The sequence below is a fragment of the Musca autumnalis genome, unplaced genomic scaffold (assembly GCF_047663935.1).
Source record: "Musca autumnalis isolate F117 unplaced genomic scaffold, ASM4766393v1 scaffold_5, whole genome shotgun sequence".
NCBI lineage: Eukaryota > Metazoa > Arthropoda > Insecta > Diptera > Muscidae > Musca > Musca autumnalis.
The window spans coordinates 136,606,777-136,622,637 of NW_027412088.1; the positions used below are offsets into that span (position 1 = coordinate 136,606,777).

At 35.3% G+C, this 15,861-nt stretch overlaps 1 protein-coding gene across 1 annotated transcript in view; it reads left to right on the top strand.

Annotated features, from left to right (window-relative positions):
* Window positions 1-3,243: 3,243 nt before the first annotated feature.
* The window catches only part of LRP1 (LDL receptor protein 1), a 531,524-nt gene continuing 518,906 nt past the window's right edge, over window positions 3,244-15,861 (top strand). Inside the window, exon 1 of the mRNA XM_073957032.1 lies at window positions 3,244-4,528. Within this exon, the coding sequence (XP_073813133.1) occupies window positions 3,880-4,528 (649 nt within the window). The 5' untranslated portion in view covers window positions 3,244-3,879. The remainder of the gene's footprint in view (window positions 4,529-15,861) is intronic.

The following is a 15,861-nucleotide window of genomic DNA, read 5'->3' on the forward strand; positions in this document are numbered from 1 at the left end:
CCATATGGAACCACCGCAGTGATTGGGTTAAATAATAATATTTAATATGTGAACATTTTTCCGGTAACTCACGAGAAGAAAATTTCCCAATGGAGTGCTGTTGTAGTACATGTCGAAATCTTAACTGGTGATGGGAAGACAATATCAAACCCATTTAGCAGATGAAGCAAAAGCACTTAAGCTTGGATTAAATGAAGAGCGGAGGAAACACACATGTTTGCGATTGAATTCAATAGAGAATTTTCATAATTTGTGTTAATTTAATAAAGGTATTAATATTTTTGTTTTACACAAGTAATAAATGCATTTTATTTTGTTATTCAAAACACGTGCTCTGGACTGCCTCCTATTCTACCCCAAAGGGTCAGTTAAAATGCAATGCCAAAGGGTCAGTTAAAATGCAGTGCCAAAGGTTCAGTTAAAATGCAATGCCAAAGGGTCAGTTAAAATGCGGTGCAATGGAGTGCCTCTTTCCGGGGTCACTCCCTCGTAAAAATCATGAGTGAAAATGCATAATTTCATGCAATTCCAAATCACTTGTACATATCATTTAACTGCCTCTTTGGAGGCAAACTTTTCGCTGGGTAGTAATGGGGAGAGTGTCTTACCACTACTAATACACGAACTATTCTGAGCACCCCTGGTCTAGAGCAGCGTAGGTCCACGCTTTCTTATAGCCCCCATATAAGGGTACCCCGATTTCGAGTATTTACCCAAATATTGGATAAAGAGTTTTTAGGCAATAATAAATCGGGAGGTACGGTTATATGGGGGCTAAATCAAAACATGGACCCAGAGACCCCATTTTCAATACCAGATGTTCTCTTGATATAAGTAAGATTTCAGCCAATTTTTGTCAGCCTACGTCGAGTGGTGCGGCAGTTAAAGAATTTTTATCCAAGGTTTGGGTAAATACTCGAAATCGGGGTACCCTTATATGGGGCCTATAAAAAAACGTGGACCTACGTTGACAAATTTGTGCAAGGATATATAATACTCCTTGAAGACTCACTGTGCCAAACTACAGCCAATTTGGTTGTAAAATGTGGCTAATAGATGAAACATACCTTAAATCGGGAGGTACGTCTATATGGGGGATATACCAAAACATGGATCCAGGGACTCCATTTTCAATACCTTTCATACTATTGACATAAGAAAGTTTTGAGCCAAATTTTGTCAGCCTACGTCAAGTGGTTCGGCAGATAAAGGGTTTTTACCCAATATTTGGGTAAATACTCAGGTATTTACCGAAGTATTTACCCACTTGTTTAAAGTATTGTAAAACTGCCCATTTTGAAACGATTTCACAACCTATACCCAAGAATTGGGTGTAAGCATGGTTTAATAAGAAAGGTTAGCCAAAGCTTTATATCAATTTAAATTTTTTCATTCGAGTATGCCTAAAACTTCAAAACAAATAAACAAACTGTGTATGTGTGTGTGGTGTTTTATAAACAATCGGATTCAATGATTTTTAAAATTGTTTTTAGACCATTTGTATGGAAGAAATTGGTGAGATTTGCATTGAAACAATCAGTTTATCATATTCACAACTCGATTATGTGCAGAAAACTTAACTCTATATTCATTTTTCGCGTTTTTATAAAATGCTCAAAAAATGCATTGTAAACAAACCCACATGTTGCTTTTATTTTGAAGTTTTAGGAATTCAAGAAAAACAAGGGTTCTATAGATTTTTTTCATTTAAATCTACCTCTTTACTTATACCATGGGTGTAAGATGTTGTATTGGCGATTCAATATAGTAAATGCCAAAATAAATACCCACAAATGGGTATTTACCCACCGTGTGGGTATTTTCCGGGTAAATACCCGGTAAATACCATCTCTAGTCTGGACTAACAGATTACACTTACTTCGGAATCTCATTTAGGATAACAAATGGAGTGGCGTTAGACATTTACGTTGTTGTTGTTCGTTCGTGTTTGTTTGATCATTTCTCCACAAACATTGAGCAGACCACTTGGATCTACGTTTGTAGTCGCCAGAAATTGTAAGAAAGTACCAATTTGAGCTTCCAATCAGATTTTGGCTCGGTTAAATATTCAATTAATTAAAATTATTTTCGTTTTATGAAAACGAAAATTCAGTGTATGTACATATGTATGTATGTATTTGCTTTTTGAAATTTGTCATATTTGAACATTAAAAACAAAACATATAAAAATGGGTTTGACAAAAGTCGGTCACCAACGGAAAAAATTGTAATCAGCTGTGAGCTCTGCCATACCTTTCTTATTATACCATGGTTTCTACCAGAGCTATAGGTTTGCCCTAACAGACGACTTTCAGCAACAATTTGTACAAATTTGAAGGTAACCAGACGAACCTATACATTCCCTATAACGGAAAAAAGAATACGTCCGGCCACTTAAATTAGTAAAGGGGAGTACACACTATCAATCAAAAATGACAGTCAATGTACTTTTAGGACAATTTTCCGGCAAATAACAACTTTTATTTAGCGAAAAACCTTTTAAATACAATATATACGGTATTATTTAGATATTACAAAAGAAATTTTTCAGTTAGGCTTTGATATTCACGAAATAGACCTCGATGACTGTCAGCTTTGCTTGTCAATGTGTACTATGTCCGTGTTTACACACACGGGAAAGTAAATTCAGTTTTTAGGCAATAGGGGGTAGGAAAGAGTATTGAGGAGCTCTTTCCTCTCCGCTCTCTCCCAAAAACTCAATTTACTTTCCCGAGAAATTTGTGTGTCTAAACACAGACTATACTTAAAATAAACGTCATTCAAATTTGAAATAAATGGGGGTGGCAAAACGCATTGTGGAAAGCCCTCTATAGTAACAACATTAACGTTGGCAACTCATATTTTCTCATTTCCTTTTCCGTTATATTCGTAAACAAATAGCAGCAATGACATAAAATTGCAATAATCACCCCCTGATGTTTGGGTTCAATCAGAGCGTTACAATGCGTTGCGATAGGTCGGAAATAGTTTTGAAAAATTAAATAAATAAAATTTTTAATTTTCAAAATCATTTGAATTAATTGTTTAATTTTTATTAAAGATTCCCCATTATTTTTGGGTTTTATTTGTACTTACTGTTGGCGGTTTTTGTGTTGAGAAATTAAGTGGGAGAGAGAGCGTTTTATGTTACCACAAAAGAGAAACATCTGTGTGTGTTTTGTACGATTTTTATGCCAAACAACTTGCTTGAGGTGATTTCATGTTCTCCGTATAAAGAATTTCAGTCGCGTCGAGACTTTTGAGAGTGATGGATGGCAACGCACGGTTTCGTTACGTCCGTATTTTTTGAATAGTGTCTGTGTGTATGTGATGATAATTGAAGAGGAATAAAAAACCTCACCCCAATCAAATCATTTCAATAAAGTTGAATAAAAGTGAAGTTTTAAATTCACAAAAAATTAAATATTTTAAATAAAAAAGACGTGAAAAATCAAGTTGAAAGCCAAAGCCACAGTTTAAAGAAGTCTGGCTGAGATTGCTGTCTCAGTTTTAAAGTCGTTTTCATTGTGTTGGCCGTTGTTGTTATTATTCATGTTTTTTTGGAATGGCTGAAATAAACCACCTTTAAAGAGAAAGAAGCCAGTGGAGGAGTGGAGTATACGTGCGGTGGAGAAGGCTAATACAACGAGTTGTTGTTTAGAATATCCCAATAAAGAAAACATGTGATAAAAAGTAGGCAAAAAATAATTGTCATTTACCAAATTAAAAAGAAATGTGAGAAAATATTTAAAAAAAATAAAAGAAAATATTTTCAAAAAAATATTTGAATAGAAGAAAAAATATTATCCGCAATAAATCGAAAAAATTTAAACAAAAAGAATCACAGAAATCGCTCCAAATCTGAGTGGTGTTCGTGTTATGCTTACAGTGGTGCCGACGTCGTCGCGTACGTACACGTCAAAAATGCCGGTTTTTTGGGCATTGTCGAAGCCGTCTTTGCCGCTGCTGCCGCGAAATGTTGCCATCACGTCGTTTTCTATGTCAAGTGTTGTAAATTTGAAAATGTTTGTTTACCTTGTGTTAATTTTAACCAATTGTCTGTCTGGCTGGAATGGTGGTGGCGTTGCCTCAGCCACCAGCATAAGTGTTCCAAAGAGTTCTGTAATTGGGGATATAGCGGAAACACATGGAAAAGTCATTGATTCCAAAGTGTATGAAGACAACGCTGAGAATGCTCACTCATCATTCGACAGAGCTGCTAGTACCCAGTCGTCTGTTGTTGCAAATGCAAAGGATTTATTTACCCCCTCACCGTCACCACACATAAATGACGGTGGAGGCATGTCAGCGTCGGCATTAGGACCAACTGGTAGTGCTAGTTCTCGTTTTAATGTGGATTTACGTGACTCCAAAAGTATTGGCTCAACAGGCGCCATACAATCGCCCACCACATTTATTGGCGAACATCGTCTGCATCAACTGAAACAATTTGGATTGCGTAAAAAAACGCAACCGTTGTCATCAGCAGCAGTAACATCATCGACCAAATCGGCATTTGATGAAAAAAGTAAGTTTTTTTTTTCAGTGAATTATTAAAGTTATGTGTTTATTGTTATCTCATTGGTGTCAATGTCCGAAATAGAATCATAAAATAGATAGATGCTAAGAGATAAATAGATAATCGACATAATGACTCTATCTCGAGTGGTTTGACAAATGTTTTCATACATTTACGTCAAATCTATCGTAAGCCTAATTCTAAACGAAAATTCCTCGTGAGTTTTGTCTTTCCGCCGTTTCAACTTAAGGGAGGGTGTGAGAAAACTCACGGGGAATTTACGTTCAGGATAATCCCCAATATTTACTCAACACTATGTGTGTTCTTTTACTCAAAATTTGTACAAATCGTTACTGGATGTTGTTCGTTTACTCTCCAGTACAATGTAAAAGACCTTAGTCGTTTACAAGAATTTACTGGACTTATACAAATTATTGAGTAAACGAGCACACCTACTGAAAATAAAATTAAAACCAATCCTAATAAGTTTTGGTCATTTATTCGTTCTAAAGGGTAAAACACTGACATCTTTTCCACAATGGTTTATGATGTTTCATCGGACGAAGGTGATGTCAGAGTAAACTATTTTGCAAATTTCTTTAAATCTACAACTCCAATATCATATCTAATTTCGTTTTTCAAAATAGTCAGGCTTAATCCCATAGTCGTTGTTTTAATATTTTATTAAAACAACTTTAATTAATTAGTGGGAAAAAAATATAATAAATAATAAATTAAAGTTGTTTTAATAAAATATTAATACAACGACTATGGGATTAAGCCTGACTATTTTGAAAAACAAAATAAAAGTTGTCATCCTAAATAAAAAACTCTAACCCATCATATCTAATTTTAATTCAGGCTAAGTAAAGATAACATATTGATGGAATATATAAAACAGCTACTTATTCACAGACGACAACCAATCCACTTACGGATCAATTGCCCCCACAACTTACAGAAACATTAATTACGAAACAAGGGGTAGAGTCTGCAATAACATCTTCAAAAGATAGAAAAGCTTGCGATCCACACGAAATTCCTTCGGAAATACTGAAGTTGATAGACGAAGACAACGTGAACATTCTAACAGAACGGTTCAACCATATTGACGATACATGCCAATACCTTCAAGACTGACTGAAATAAATATTCATAATGATTACTACGAAAATCCATATAAAATATTGCACTGATTACAGATTAACAAGTCTAATGAGTAATGCGTTGAAACTATTTTTCAGAATATTTCATTCCGGAATTTATAAGAAATGTGATAATGTCATGGGCATAACGCAAAGCATGGGAACACGAGAAGCACTCTTCTCTGTACATATAGTGATCAGAAAATGCCAAGACACAAAAAAGGAAGTTTTCTTAGGCTTATAATAAACTAATGGAAATTTTTACATCCAGCGGTACAGACCACAAAATATCCAAGGTATAAGCTTCGTTCCCGTACTTTTTAATGGTAAAACTCGTAAAAGAGAGAACTGCAAAAAAATTGTTCTGACACACAAGTTTTTTGAAATAGTTCGGGAACTGAAAAATGGAAAATACGTCAAAAAAACTGGAACAAATGTCAAAGTCGGCGTATCAGCCAATCAGACGCCGGCAACCATGTTACTATTTTTTTACTCGCCCAAATTTGTCGTGTAAAAAGTTTTTAAAGAGAGCGTCATTCAGCACCATTTTTGATTAAAGAGAAGTGAACATTTTAAAACTTTTTTGTGTACGGGAACGCTTTTTCGAGTAAAATGTGTAAAAGTCGTAAAAATTGTAAAAACTTTTTAGTTCTGGAACACAGCTATAATAAAGAACTTGTACTGACACTAATAGAAATCAGCGGAGAACTGACGGAAAGCATCAGACAAAAAGTATTCTCTCTCATTGATTTTTAACTATAACAAATATTTCAAGAGACTGTTAGTCTTCAATTACGACAATATTATTTTATATGTACAAAACACCTGTATCGATAGAGAAAAGATCTTTAAATATCTCGGATTTAATATCAACTAGCAATGGCATTGTTCAAGTGAAATAAGAAGCAGCATAGAAAATATTGTCAAGTCATGATCAAAATCTTACAAAGAGACGATTTATAAAAAAACTTACATAAAATATTAAAAGGGGTCGAAATCTAGGTATACAGAAGAAGAAAAAAAAATTACATACCATCGACCTGCTATTACCAAATATAATAATACTGCAAATCCGAATGCAGGTGGTCTTTTTGCAGTTTTTATGAAATGTTGTATACAGCCGTTGATTGAATTGACAATATTCAGTCCAGGATACATATTAGCTTATATTTGCCCCATTGTTATACCCTACACCACTATCATGGTGCTCTTGAAGCAACTTTAACCAGCAACTTATACCTGGGAAGTTTTTGTGGATTCTGAAACTACAATGTTCATAGATGAGAAAAATCAAAAAAACAAAAAGAATCGCCGGGGCGCTTTTTAAAAAATCGCGATTCAAGTTGACATTTTCAGGGTTTTTTAAGTTTTCACGATTTTGCTTGGAAACCGGAAGTCTTTGAATACCTCAGCCTCTGTAAGGGGTATACCAAAAGTAAATGAAAGTAGAATCACCTTTCTAACTATGTAAAGTAGGTTGTCGTAGGTGGTCAAATAACGAATATATCGCAGTCGTCGCTAATAAAACCCAACTTTTCATTTTTGCGATTTTATTTAAAATGACGAATATCACAGATTTGGCTGAATACCTTCCCAAAGGAAAGCCTGACTATGAAAGTAGAGAATCCCATAATGACGCAAAGTATGTTAACGTAGGTGACCAAATAACGTAGAAATTGCAATAGCCGCTAATAGAACCCAACTTTTCATATTTGCGATTTTAATAATAATGACGAATATCACAGCTTTAGTTGGGGAACTTCCAAAAGCAAAGTCTGACTATGAAAGTATAGAATCCCATCTTCACAATGATGCAAAGTATGTTGGCGTAGGTGGCCAAATAACGGAGATATCGCAATAGCCGGTAATACATCCCATTTATTCCATTTTTTTTGTAATCACGCTACAGGTCGCAGTTTTGATTGGATCGTCACGAAATTTTGGGGGTTATTGGGGGTCCCACAGAAGAAGAAGCCTATTAGTTTTGGTGATGGTCAGATAATAGTCAGGGGTCGGAATGGGAAAAAACTTATTTCAAAGCGACTATCTCTGCTTCTATAAGAAGTATATCAAAAGCAAAACCTGGCAAGGGAAGTTAAAAATATGACCTTTACAACGATGTAAAGTAGGTTGTCGTAGGTGGACTGACTATGAAAGTAGAGATCCCATCTTTACAATGAAGCAAAGTAGGTTGGCGTAGGTGGTCAAACAACGGAAATATCGCAAAAGTCGGTAATGCATCCCTTTTTTTCCATTTTTTGTCGCAATTTTGATAGAATCGTCACGAAATTTTGGTGGTTAACAGAGCTCCCAGAGAGAAAGAAGCATATTGAGTTTGTTGATAGTCGGATAATATTCAAGACTCGGAATGGGCAAGAAACTAATGTGGACAACAATTTAAAGTTTTATTCTTATGCGAACATATCCGCTTTTATAGTTGCAATTCAAAAGGAAAGCCCGTCAAAGGATGAGGAAAATATCACCTTTAATGTGATGCAAAATAGGTTGGCACACATCCCACTTTTTAATTTTTTATTTGAATTGTACTGACGAGTATCTCAGCTTTGGTTGGAAAACATTCTGAGCTTTAAAATGGTCCCAATCGCGTTCCCAAAATTGGTGAGATGCTTGTGATGTTGAAAAAGACGCTGGGATATCCCAATTTATGGACTTTTATTTCAATGTCAGATATTTCTGCTTCTGTTGGACATATTCCAAGGAGAGAGCTTGATAACGAATCTAAACCATCTGAGCATTAAATTAATACAAAATTTGGCATTTATGGTAAAATATCAGAGTTATTGCAAAAGGCGCTAACCTATCACAATTTTAATATTTTGAAACTTTTATTTTAATGATAAATACCTCTGCTTGTATTTGGTGCATTAAAGACATGTAAAATGCTAATCAAGAAGACCAGCAATTCTTTCAACCTGAACCAAGTAGTTGCCAACAGTAGTCAAATATGAAATTAAATAATAATTATTTTGGTTCAGTTCACCTTAAGTCATTTGGTAAGGAAATGTTTAGGAGTGAAAAGCTTATGCACAGGGGTAGTGGTGTAGGGTATCACATAGTCTGCCCCGTCCCGACTATAGCCTTTGCTCACCTGTTAGTCATATTTTTGTGGACATGTAGAGTATATAGTAGCAGAAATTTTCAATACTTAACATGTTTCACATATGCGTTATAACGGTACTTTTTACCCGCTTTATGAAATTATATGCATATTTTAGTATTTTTACATGGTTCACCAGAATATAACCATGTTAAAAATTTACGTAAGTCGATTGTTGTTGGCGATAAACTTTTATAAAAAACCAAATACAATTCAAAATAAAGGCCGAGAGTGTCCATTGCCAAAAATTATTGGGCTGAAAATGTATATTAGGGCCTTGGAAGATCATGAAAATCGATGTTTAGAGCTTTAAAAAATATGCTTATGGAGAAATCGGTAGAAACAATTTATAAAGTCAACATTTTATACTGAATTGTGTTCAACATTTTCAAAACCACAACAAAATTACCATACTACTATTAGAGAAGTTTTACATAGCTGGAATACTTAGGAAATGTCACCTACATTGCCGCCGCCAAAAAGTATGACGTTCTGGTCGGGGATTGAAACGCAGACTTTGTGAGTGCCAGGCCGACGTGCTTACCACTGCACCACGGCGGCTCAAAAGGCCTGTGCTCATACTTTAGAAATTTTGTGAAGGGATTGTCTGTCTATGATATTAAAACCTTTGTATGTATTGTAAAATCTATAATCACTGACGAATGTAAGAAAGCCTTTGGGGTATTTAAGTAACATTTGTCGTCAAGCCCAATATCAGCGATATATAACACTTGGAGGGGAACAGAGTTACATTGTGATGCCAGTGCAGTGGACGATTTAGTACTTCATCCCATTGCTTTTTTCTCAAAGAGGAACACATATGAAGAAAAGAGGTGTCATAATCTCGAATTAAAGATTTTGGCTATCATAAATTTCTTGAGAAGATATCGGGCATATTTGGAGGGAATAAAGTTCAAAATTGCAACAGATTGGAACTCGCTGGCATTAACTCTAGCTTAAGGGAAATATTGACAGTGGAGTTGGAAAATTATAATTACACTATTGTACGTAGACCAGGAACAAAAATGGGGCATGTTGATGCATTGTCTAGGGTTGACCGAGATAATAATAATAATAATGTAGCGACTATAGATGCAGATGATAGAGACTTCCAATTGTGTGCGGTCCAATCTAGAAACGAAGAAAAAAGCCATTTAAATCTGTAGGTGGAAACAGGGACAGTGGGAGAATATGATATGGAGAATGGTGTAGTGTACAAAAAAAATTAATGATGCTTTGAGAATTTTTGTTCCAAAAGAGATGGAGACTGAAGTGTTTAGAAATATTGATGAGCAACTGGGTCATTAAGGATTAGATAAGTGCTATTTAAAAATTAAATAAAAGTGCCCAGAAATGAAACAAAAGATAGACAAATTCAGAAAATATTGCCAGAAGTGTATCATGCATTCTGCCTCTCATAGGCCCAATGCGAGAGCGCTACACATTACTGCAAAAGACCCGAGACCATTCTTTACACTCCATTTGGATTGTTATCGTTGCAATTCCAAAGTTTGTCAGAATATATCCGTTCCTTATAACAAGCACTAAGGAGGTCAAGTCAGCCCTATTGAAACAAATAGAGGAAAGTTGTTTTACGTCAAAGGAATTTTTAGGCTTTTTAGCGGAAAGAAATATAGATCATATGAAAATCGCAGTGCACTCGCCTCAGGCAAATCGACAAGTTGAGCGGGTAATTAGAACCTTAGTGGAAATGTTGGCTAAACTAGTGAGTCAGTAGCACATCCGGATTGGGTGAAGCGATTTTGCATTTAATAACACAGTGAATAGGTCTATTGGAGACATTTCGAGTAGAGTTTTGTTCGAAGTAAACAAATTATAAGAAATATTAGACTAACTGTCAGAGTACCTAGAGGAGAACTTTTTGGACACCGAAGAGACTAGAGATAAAACGGAAGTTGCTATTGCGAGGAGCAACAGTCCAAAGAAAAATAATGTAGGGTTAACTCGTTTCAAGCAGGTGACGTAATCAAGAATATAGACACAACGATAGGGGTAAAAAAATCGTTGTCGAAATTCAAGTGGTATTATTTTGTGCGCAAGGCGTAGCCAAAAAATCTTTATGTCTTCAGTCGGTGATATTGAGAAATGCCAGATCACACAAATTATGAGATTATATAAAAAAGTGAGCCAAGGCTATAGTCGGGTCGGGGCCGACTATGTGATACCCTACACCACTACGCCTGTGCATAAGCTTTTGACTGGTAAAATTCAAAATATTAAAATTGGGATAGCTTAGCGCCTTTGCTCTGAATGTCTTCATTAACACAGGTCAATTTTGTTGAAACGCATTTAAGTGCATCGTCAGTACAACTAAAATAAAAAAAAATGGAAAAGTGAGATGTACGCCAACCATCAATAGGCTTCTTTCTCAACCCCCAAAATTTCGTGAGGATCCGATAAAAATTCCGACCTGTAGTGTGATTGCACAACAATTACCGACAATTGCGATCTCTGTTGTTTGACCATCTATGACAACCTATTTCACATCGTTGTAAAGGTGATTTTTTCTACTTTCCTTGCCAGGTTTTGCTTTCGATATTCCTCTTACATAAGAGAGATATTCGCTTTGAAATAAAACGTTGGCCTTTCTCCAAATATGTTTTACACATTCCGACCGCTGAATAATATCCGACCATTACCAAAATCAATAGGTTATTTCCTCTGTGGGACCCCCATTAACATCCAAAATTTTGTGACGATCCAATCAAAATTGCGACGTGTAGCGCGATTACAAAAAAATTACCGACTATTGAGATATCTCTGTTATTTGGCCACCTACGCCATAGTCAGACTTTTCTTTTGGAAGGTCCCCAATCAAAGCTGTGATATTCATCATTTTTATTAAAATCACAAAAATGAAAAGATGTATCCTATTAGCGGATATTGCGTTATCTTCGTTGTTTGACCAACTAAGACAACCTACTTTACATCGTTAGAAAGGTGATATTTTCTGTTTTCATTGACAGGTCTTTCTTTTGATATACCCCTTATTGAAGTGGAGATATTCGCTTTGAAGTACAACGTTGACTTTTTCTCCAGATAAGTTTTTTGCCCATTCCGACCCCTGTATATTATCCGACCATCACCGAGATCAATAGGCTTCTTCCCCTCCGGGACCCTCATCAACATCCAAAATTTGGTGACGATCGGATTAAAATTGCGACCTGTACCGTGATTACAAGGTTTAGATGGAAAGACGGACGGATGGACACACATAGCCAGATCGACTCAGCTCGTCGAGACATTCATTTTGGTATATATATGTACGACCATTATTTCGATGCGTTACAAACTTTTTGACCAAAACCAACTTATAATACCCTCCCCATATAGTGGTGTAGGGTTTAACTTATAAAACTAAAGCATCTCCTCAGTACATTTTTTTTAAATGAAAATTTTTTTAAGAAATCCAATTTGTAATTTTTATTTGTATTTTTCTTTTTATTTATTTACATCTTTTTGTTGGAAAACACAAACATAATTTAATATCCTCTATTCCTAAAAGATATGCTTGTGTCATACAGAATAAAGGATACCCAACAAAATATTGATTTCAATCGTTTTTGTTGTACCTTAACTTGGGAGGTGCTTTAGTTTTGTCCGCTTATATTTGCGACCTAAAATGTTTTTTGAATTTTAACTTTTATTTATTACATTCTGAATTCCTTATGTTTGTGTTTTCCAATAATAAATAAAAAGAAAATAAAAACAAAAATTACAACTTTGTTTTCTTAACAAATTTTTCATTTTAAAAAATGTACTGAGGGGGTGCTTTAGTTTTGGTCGATAGTATGTAATCGTAGTTTAATACAAACAAAATTTCAAGAAAATCGAAGAGTACAATCAGTAATAAAAATTTGATTTTAAATACATATTAAATCGCGAAAATTGTATCCAAGCCCACTGTGCATTTTTTCTATATTTTATTAAGTAGATGATAAAAAAGCAAAATGCCCAAAAAATGATTTGTTCTATTTGGACCAATATTAAGGAAGCTATGAGAATTTCTTTGCACAAAGTTTTTACATAATTTGACTTTTACAAAAATTTAAAAAAAAAATACTGAAATGTTTAGCTGAGGAACAGCATCAATATAGCAAAAAAGGAAATCAAAAACCACGTTTTGAAAAAGTGTCCGATTTCACTCAGAAATCCACCATATGCATTTTGATATAGCTATATAGGGCCCAAAATGGTAAAGTTATTTCATTGATTGGACCATAATTGCGGAATTAGAGAATATTCGTGAAAATGCACCTTTGGCCCCATACAAATTACTATGGAAACAAAGAGCACTAGGTTGGCACGGATTAACGTTAACCGATCTCAAGAACATTTTAGATATAAGGTTTTTAAATCAAATCGAAAAAATATAGGGGGTAGAAGATTAATTTTTTTTGGGTCATTCTAAGGTACATATACATGTTTATACATTTATGATGATGCATAAAGAATAATTTCAAAGAACTCCCATTAAAATACAACATAAAAATAAATTTTGAAAAGAGTGCCAATTATTTCAATATATCCGCTTATAAAACACACAATTCTCCAAAACTGTCATCGTGATAATGTTTGGTGAATTGTTATGAAAATGACATTCTTTGTTGTTATCTATGGAGGATACAGATATGACAACAAATTATTATTTCTCCATTTTTATGTATTATTACGTTATTCGGTTGATTGAAGTTTCAAGTTTTTATTTTCATTTCATACCCCTGCATTCGCATTAATTTTTATTGTGGTAACTGGACATCGGATTCCCTCAAATTCCAACAAAACATTTTAAATTTTATGGCCAAAAATAAATAAATTAAAATCAGTATTGGATTTATTTAGACTTTAGTGTCGATAAAATGCGAAAACAAAAACGCTGCCACAAAGCTGTGAATAAAAAAGGGTCACCAGAAGAGGACAACAGCAGAAATCCATCCGTTCGCAATGAAAAACAGACTGATGATGATGAGAAGAAAGGCTATTAAAATAACATACAATAAACGGCGCATTGCCAAAAACAATGATGAAGACAACAAAAAATACTTTGAATTGTTTTCATATTTGTTTATTCGTGAAATGACGACAACAACAACACAAGCAGCTAGATATCCCCGGTCATATAACGAAATGTGAGTGCAAAACGCCAACAATAACAGCAATTAAATAATGTTTATGGAAAGCATTAAGCTGGAATGTTTGTTTATTTTGTAGTAAATGCTCTGTGTGTAGGTATTCCAATGTTTATTTTTTCGCTACTGGTTTGTTTGGATTTTTCTGTTCTCACTTTCCTCACTCCCATAAAAATCAGTCGTTTAAACAGAGTCCATCCTATAGTTGTCCTCCCATGGATATGTTTGTGGTAAGTGGATGTAGGTGTTCACTGAACAAATAAATAATTGCGCCTATACAACTGTAATCCTCCTTTGCGTCGCAATTACCTCTCTTTGGATACACAGCACTCAGCCTGGATCAGTGTATAGAATCCTGAATCCTGAGCATCATTGAAAATTTATGAATGCCAATTTCCATATTATTCGTTATTGGGATTTTTTTGGTTACAGCATTTGATGAGTTGGAAGGAGGTAGAGAAAGGGATTATTGTCGGATTTTGTATTTACGTCCAGTGTCCGACATTATTTGGTTTGTTGGTATGTATGTGTGTTTTATGTAGTGGGAATGGTAGGTACAAATAAAAATGATTGACAATTGTCATCCTCGATTGGTATTAAAAATTCATTAAAGTAATATTAGATGGGGTCGAGGTGAAAACATAAAAACTACTTTCCTCGAACATCCTAGAATGGACAGTGGGGGGCTTATCTTTATTTTAAAGATGTTGTGTGGTATAATAGTGGTGTTGCGGAGGCAAAATAAGTAATCTATTTGAATATAGTAATTATTTCAGAGTGTTTGCGAGCCTACAGACCATGTGAACATCGATTTCATCCACTTTTTCAAAGGGGCCATTTCAATTAACACTTGCATCTGGTGTGACCTATTTTTGTACAATATTAAGAGGTCATAATAATTCGGAAAAAATGTTCCTATTTTTATTGATATTGTACATCATTTTAACCTGTTGAAGGTGACCATATATGTGGTATCGATGTTTTGGGGGAATAATAATAAACTAATGTTCCATTCTGCGGTAATGCCTCCTAATTGTGCTGATCAGCTGACGCCTACTTCTTTCATCTGACGAATATTGAAATATCACTTGAACGGCTGTAATGAGGCTCCGCCTGAACATGTTGGTCAATGGTGTCCCGATTCCGACTGGACTGTTCGATAGCATGTTTAAGTCGTCCGCGCAAGCCACTGTTATTTGTAGAGTTGTGCCAATTGAACTATATTGAACGACCTAGTTCAATGTACACCGCTCGTTTGTATGAACAAACTGCGTATACGTTATATCATACGTTAGTTTGTATGATGTTACTCATACGCTTTTGAACTAGGACAGTGAACTAGGTCGTTAAATTGCCCAACTCTAGTTATTTGCCATAAGATCAGAATTAAGAAAAAGGTCACTGGCCTGTTAACCTCTTATAAAGCCCGTCTGTGGTGAGCTATTCGACGCCAGTGTGACATAGAAATGTTAGAGTTGCATATTGTAAGAATATTCAAGCCTTCCTGAATAACGTCCTGAGGAACAGTGTGCCTCATCATGACAACAGTTACGGTCGTCTTCATGAGGAGGCGACGATTTTACCGGTGCATCAACACAACAGAATGTTGTCGATGCAGTACCTGCTTTTGTGCTATCCCCATGTGCATCACTGTCTCGTCCGGAGAGATCTTCATGATATACAGAGATAGTGGTCTAAAGGTAGAAACTGACAGGACTGTTGAAAAGGGGCAGTGGGTCGTGCGGGCCTGTGCCGTATGCTGGGCAGGTGTTTTGTACGGTGTCACCAATCCTTGCCCTATAGGAATTTATACGGCTGAACCATCGCGATGGGAGTTGAGCGAAAGTTACTCTTGTTTGTCGTGGCTGCTGATAGATGACGGATGTTCTCCGAGGACCGCCTTCACACGATAGTTGTTTATGGCATCTG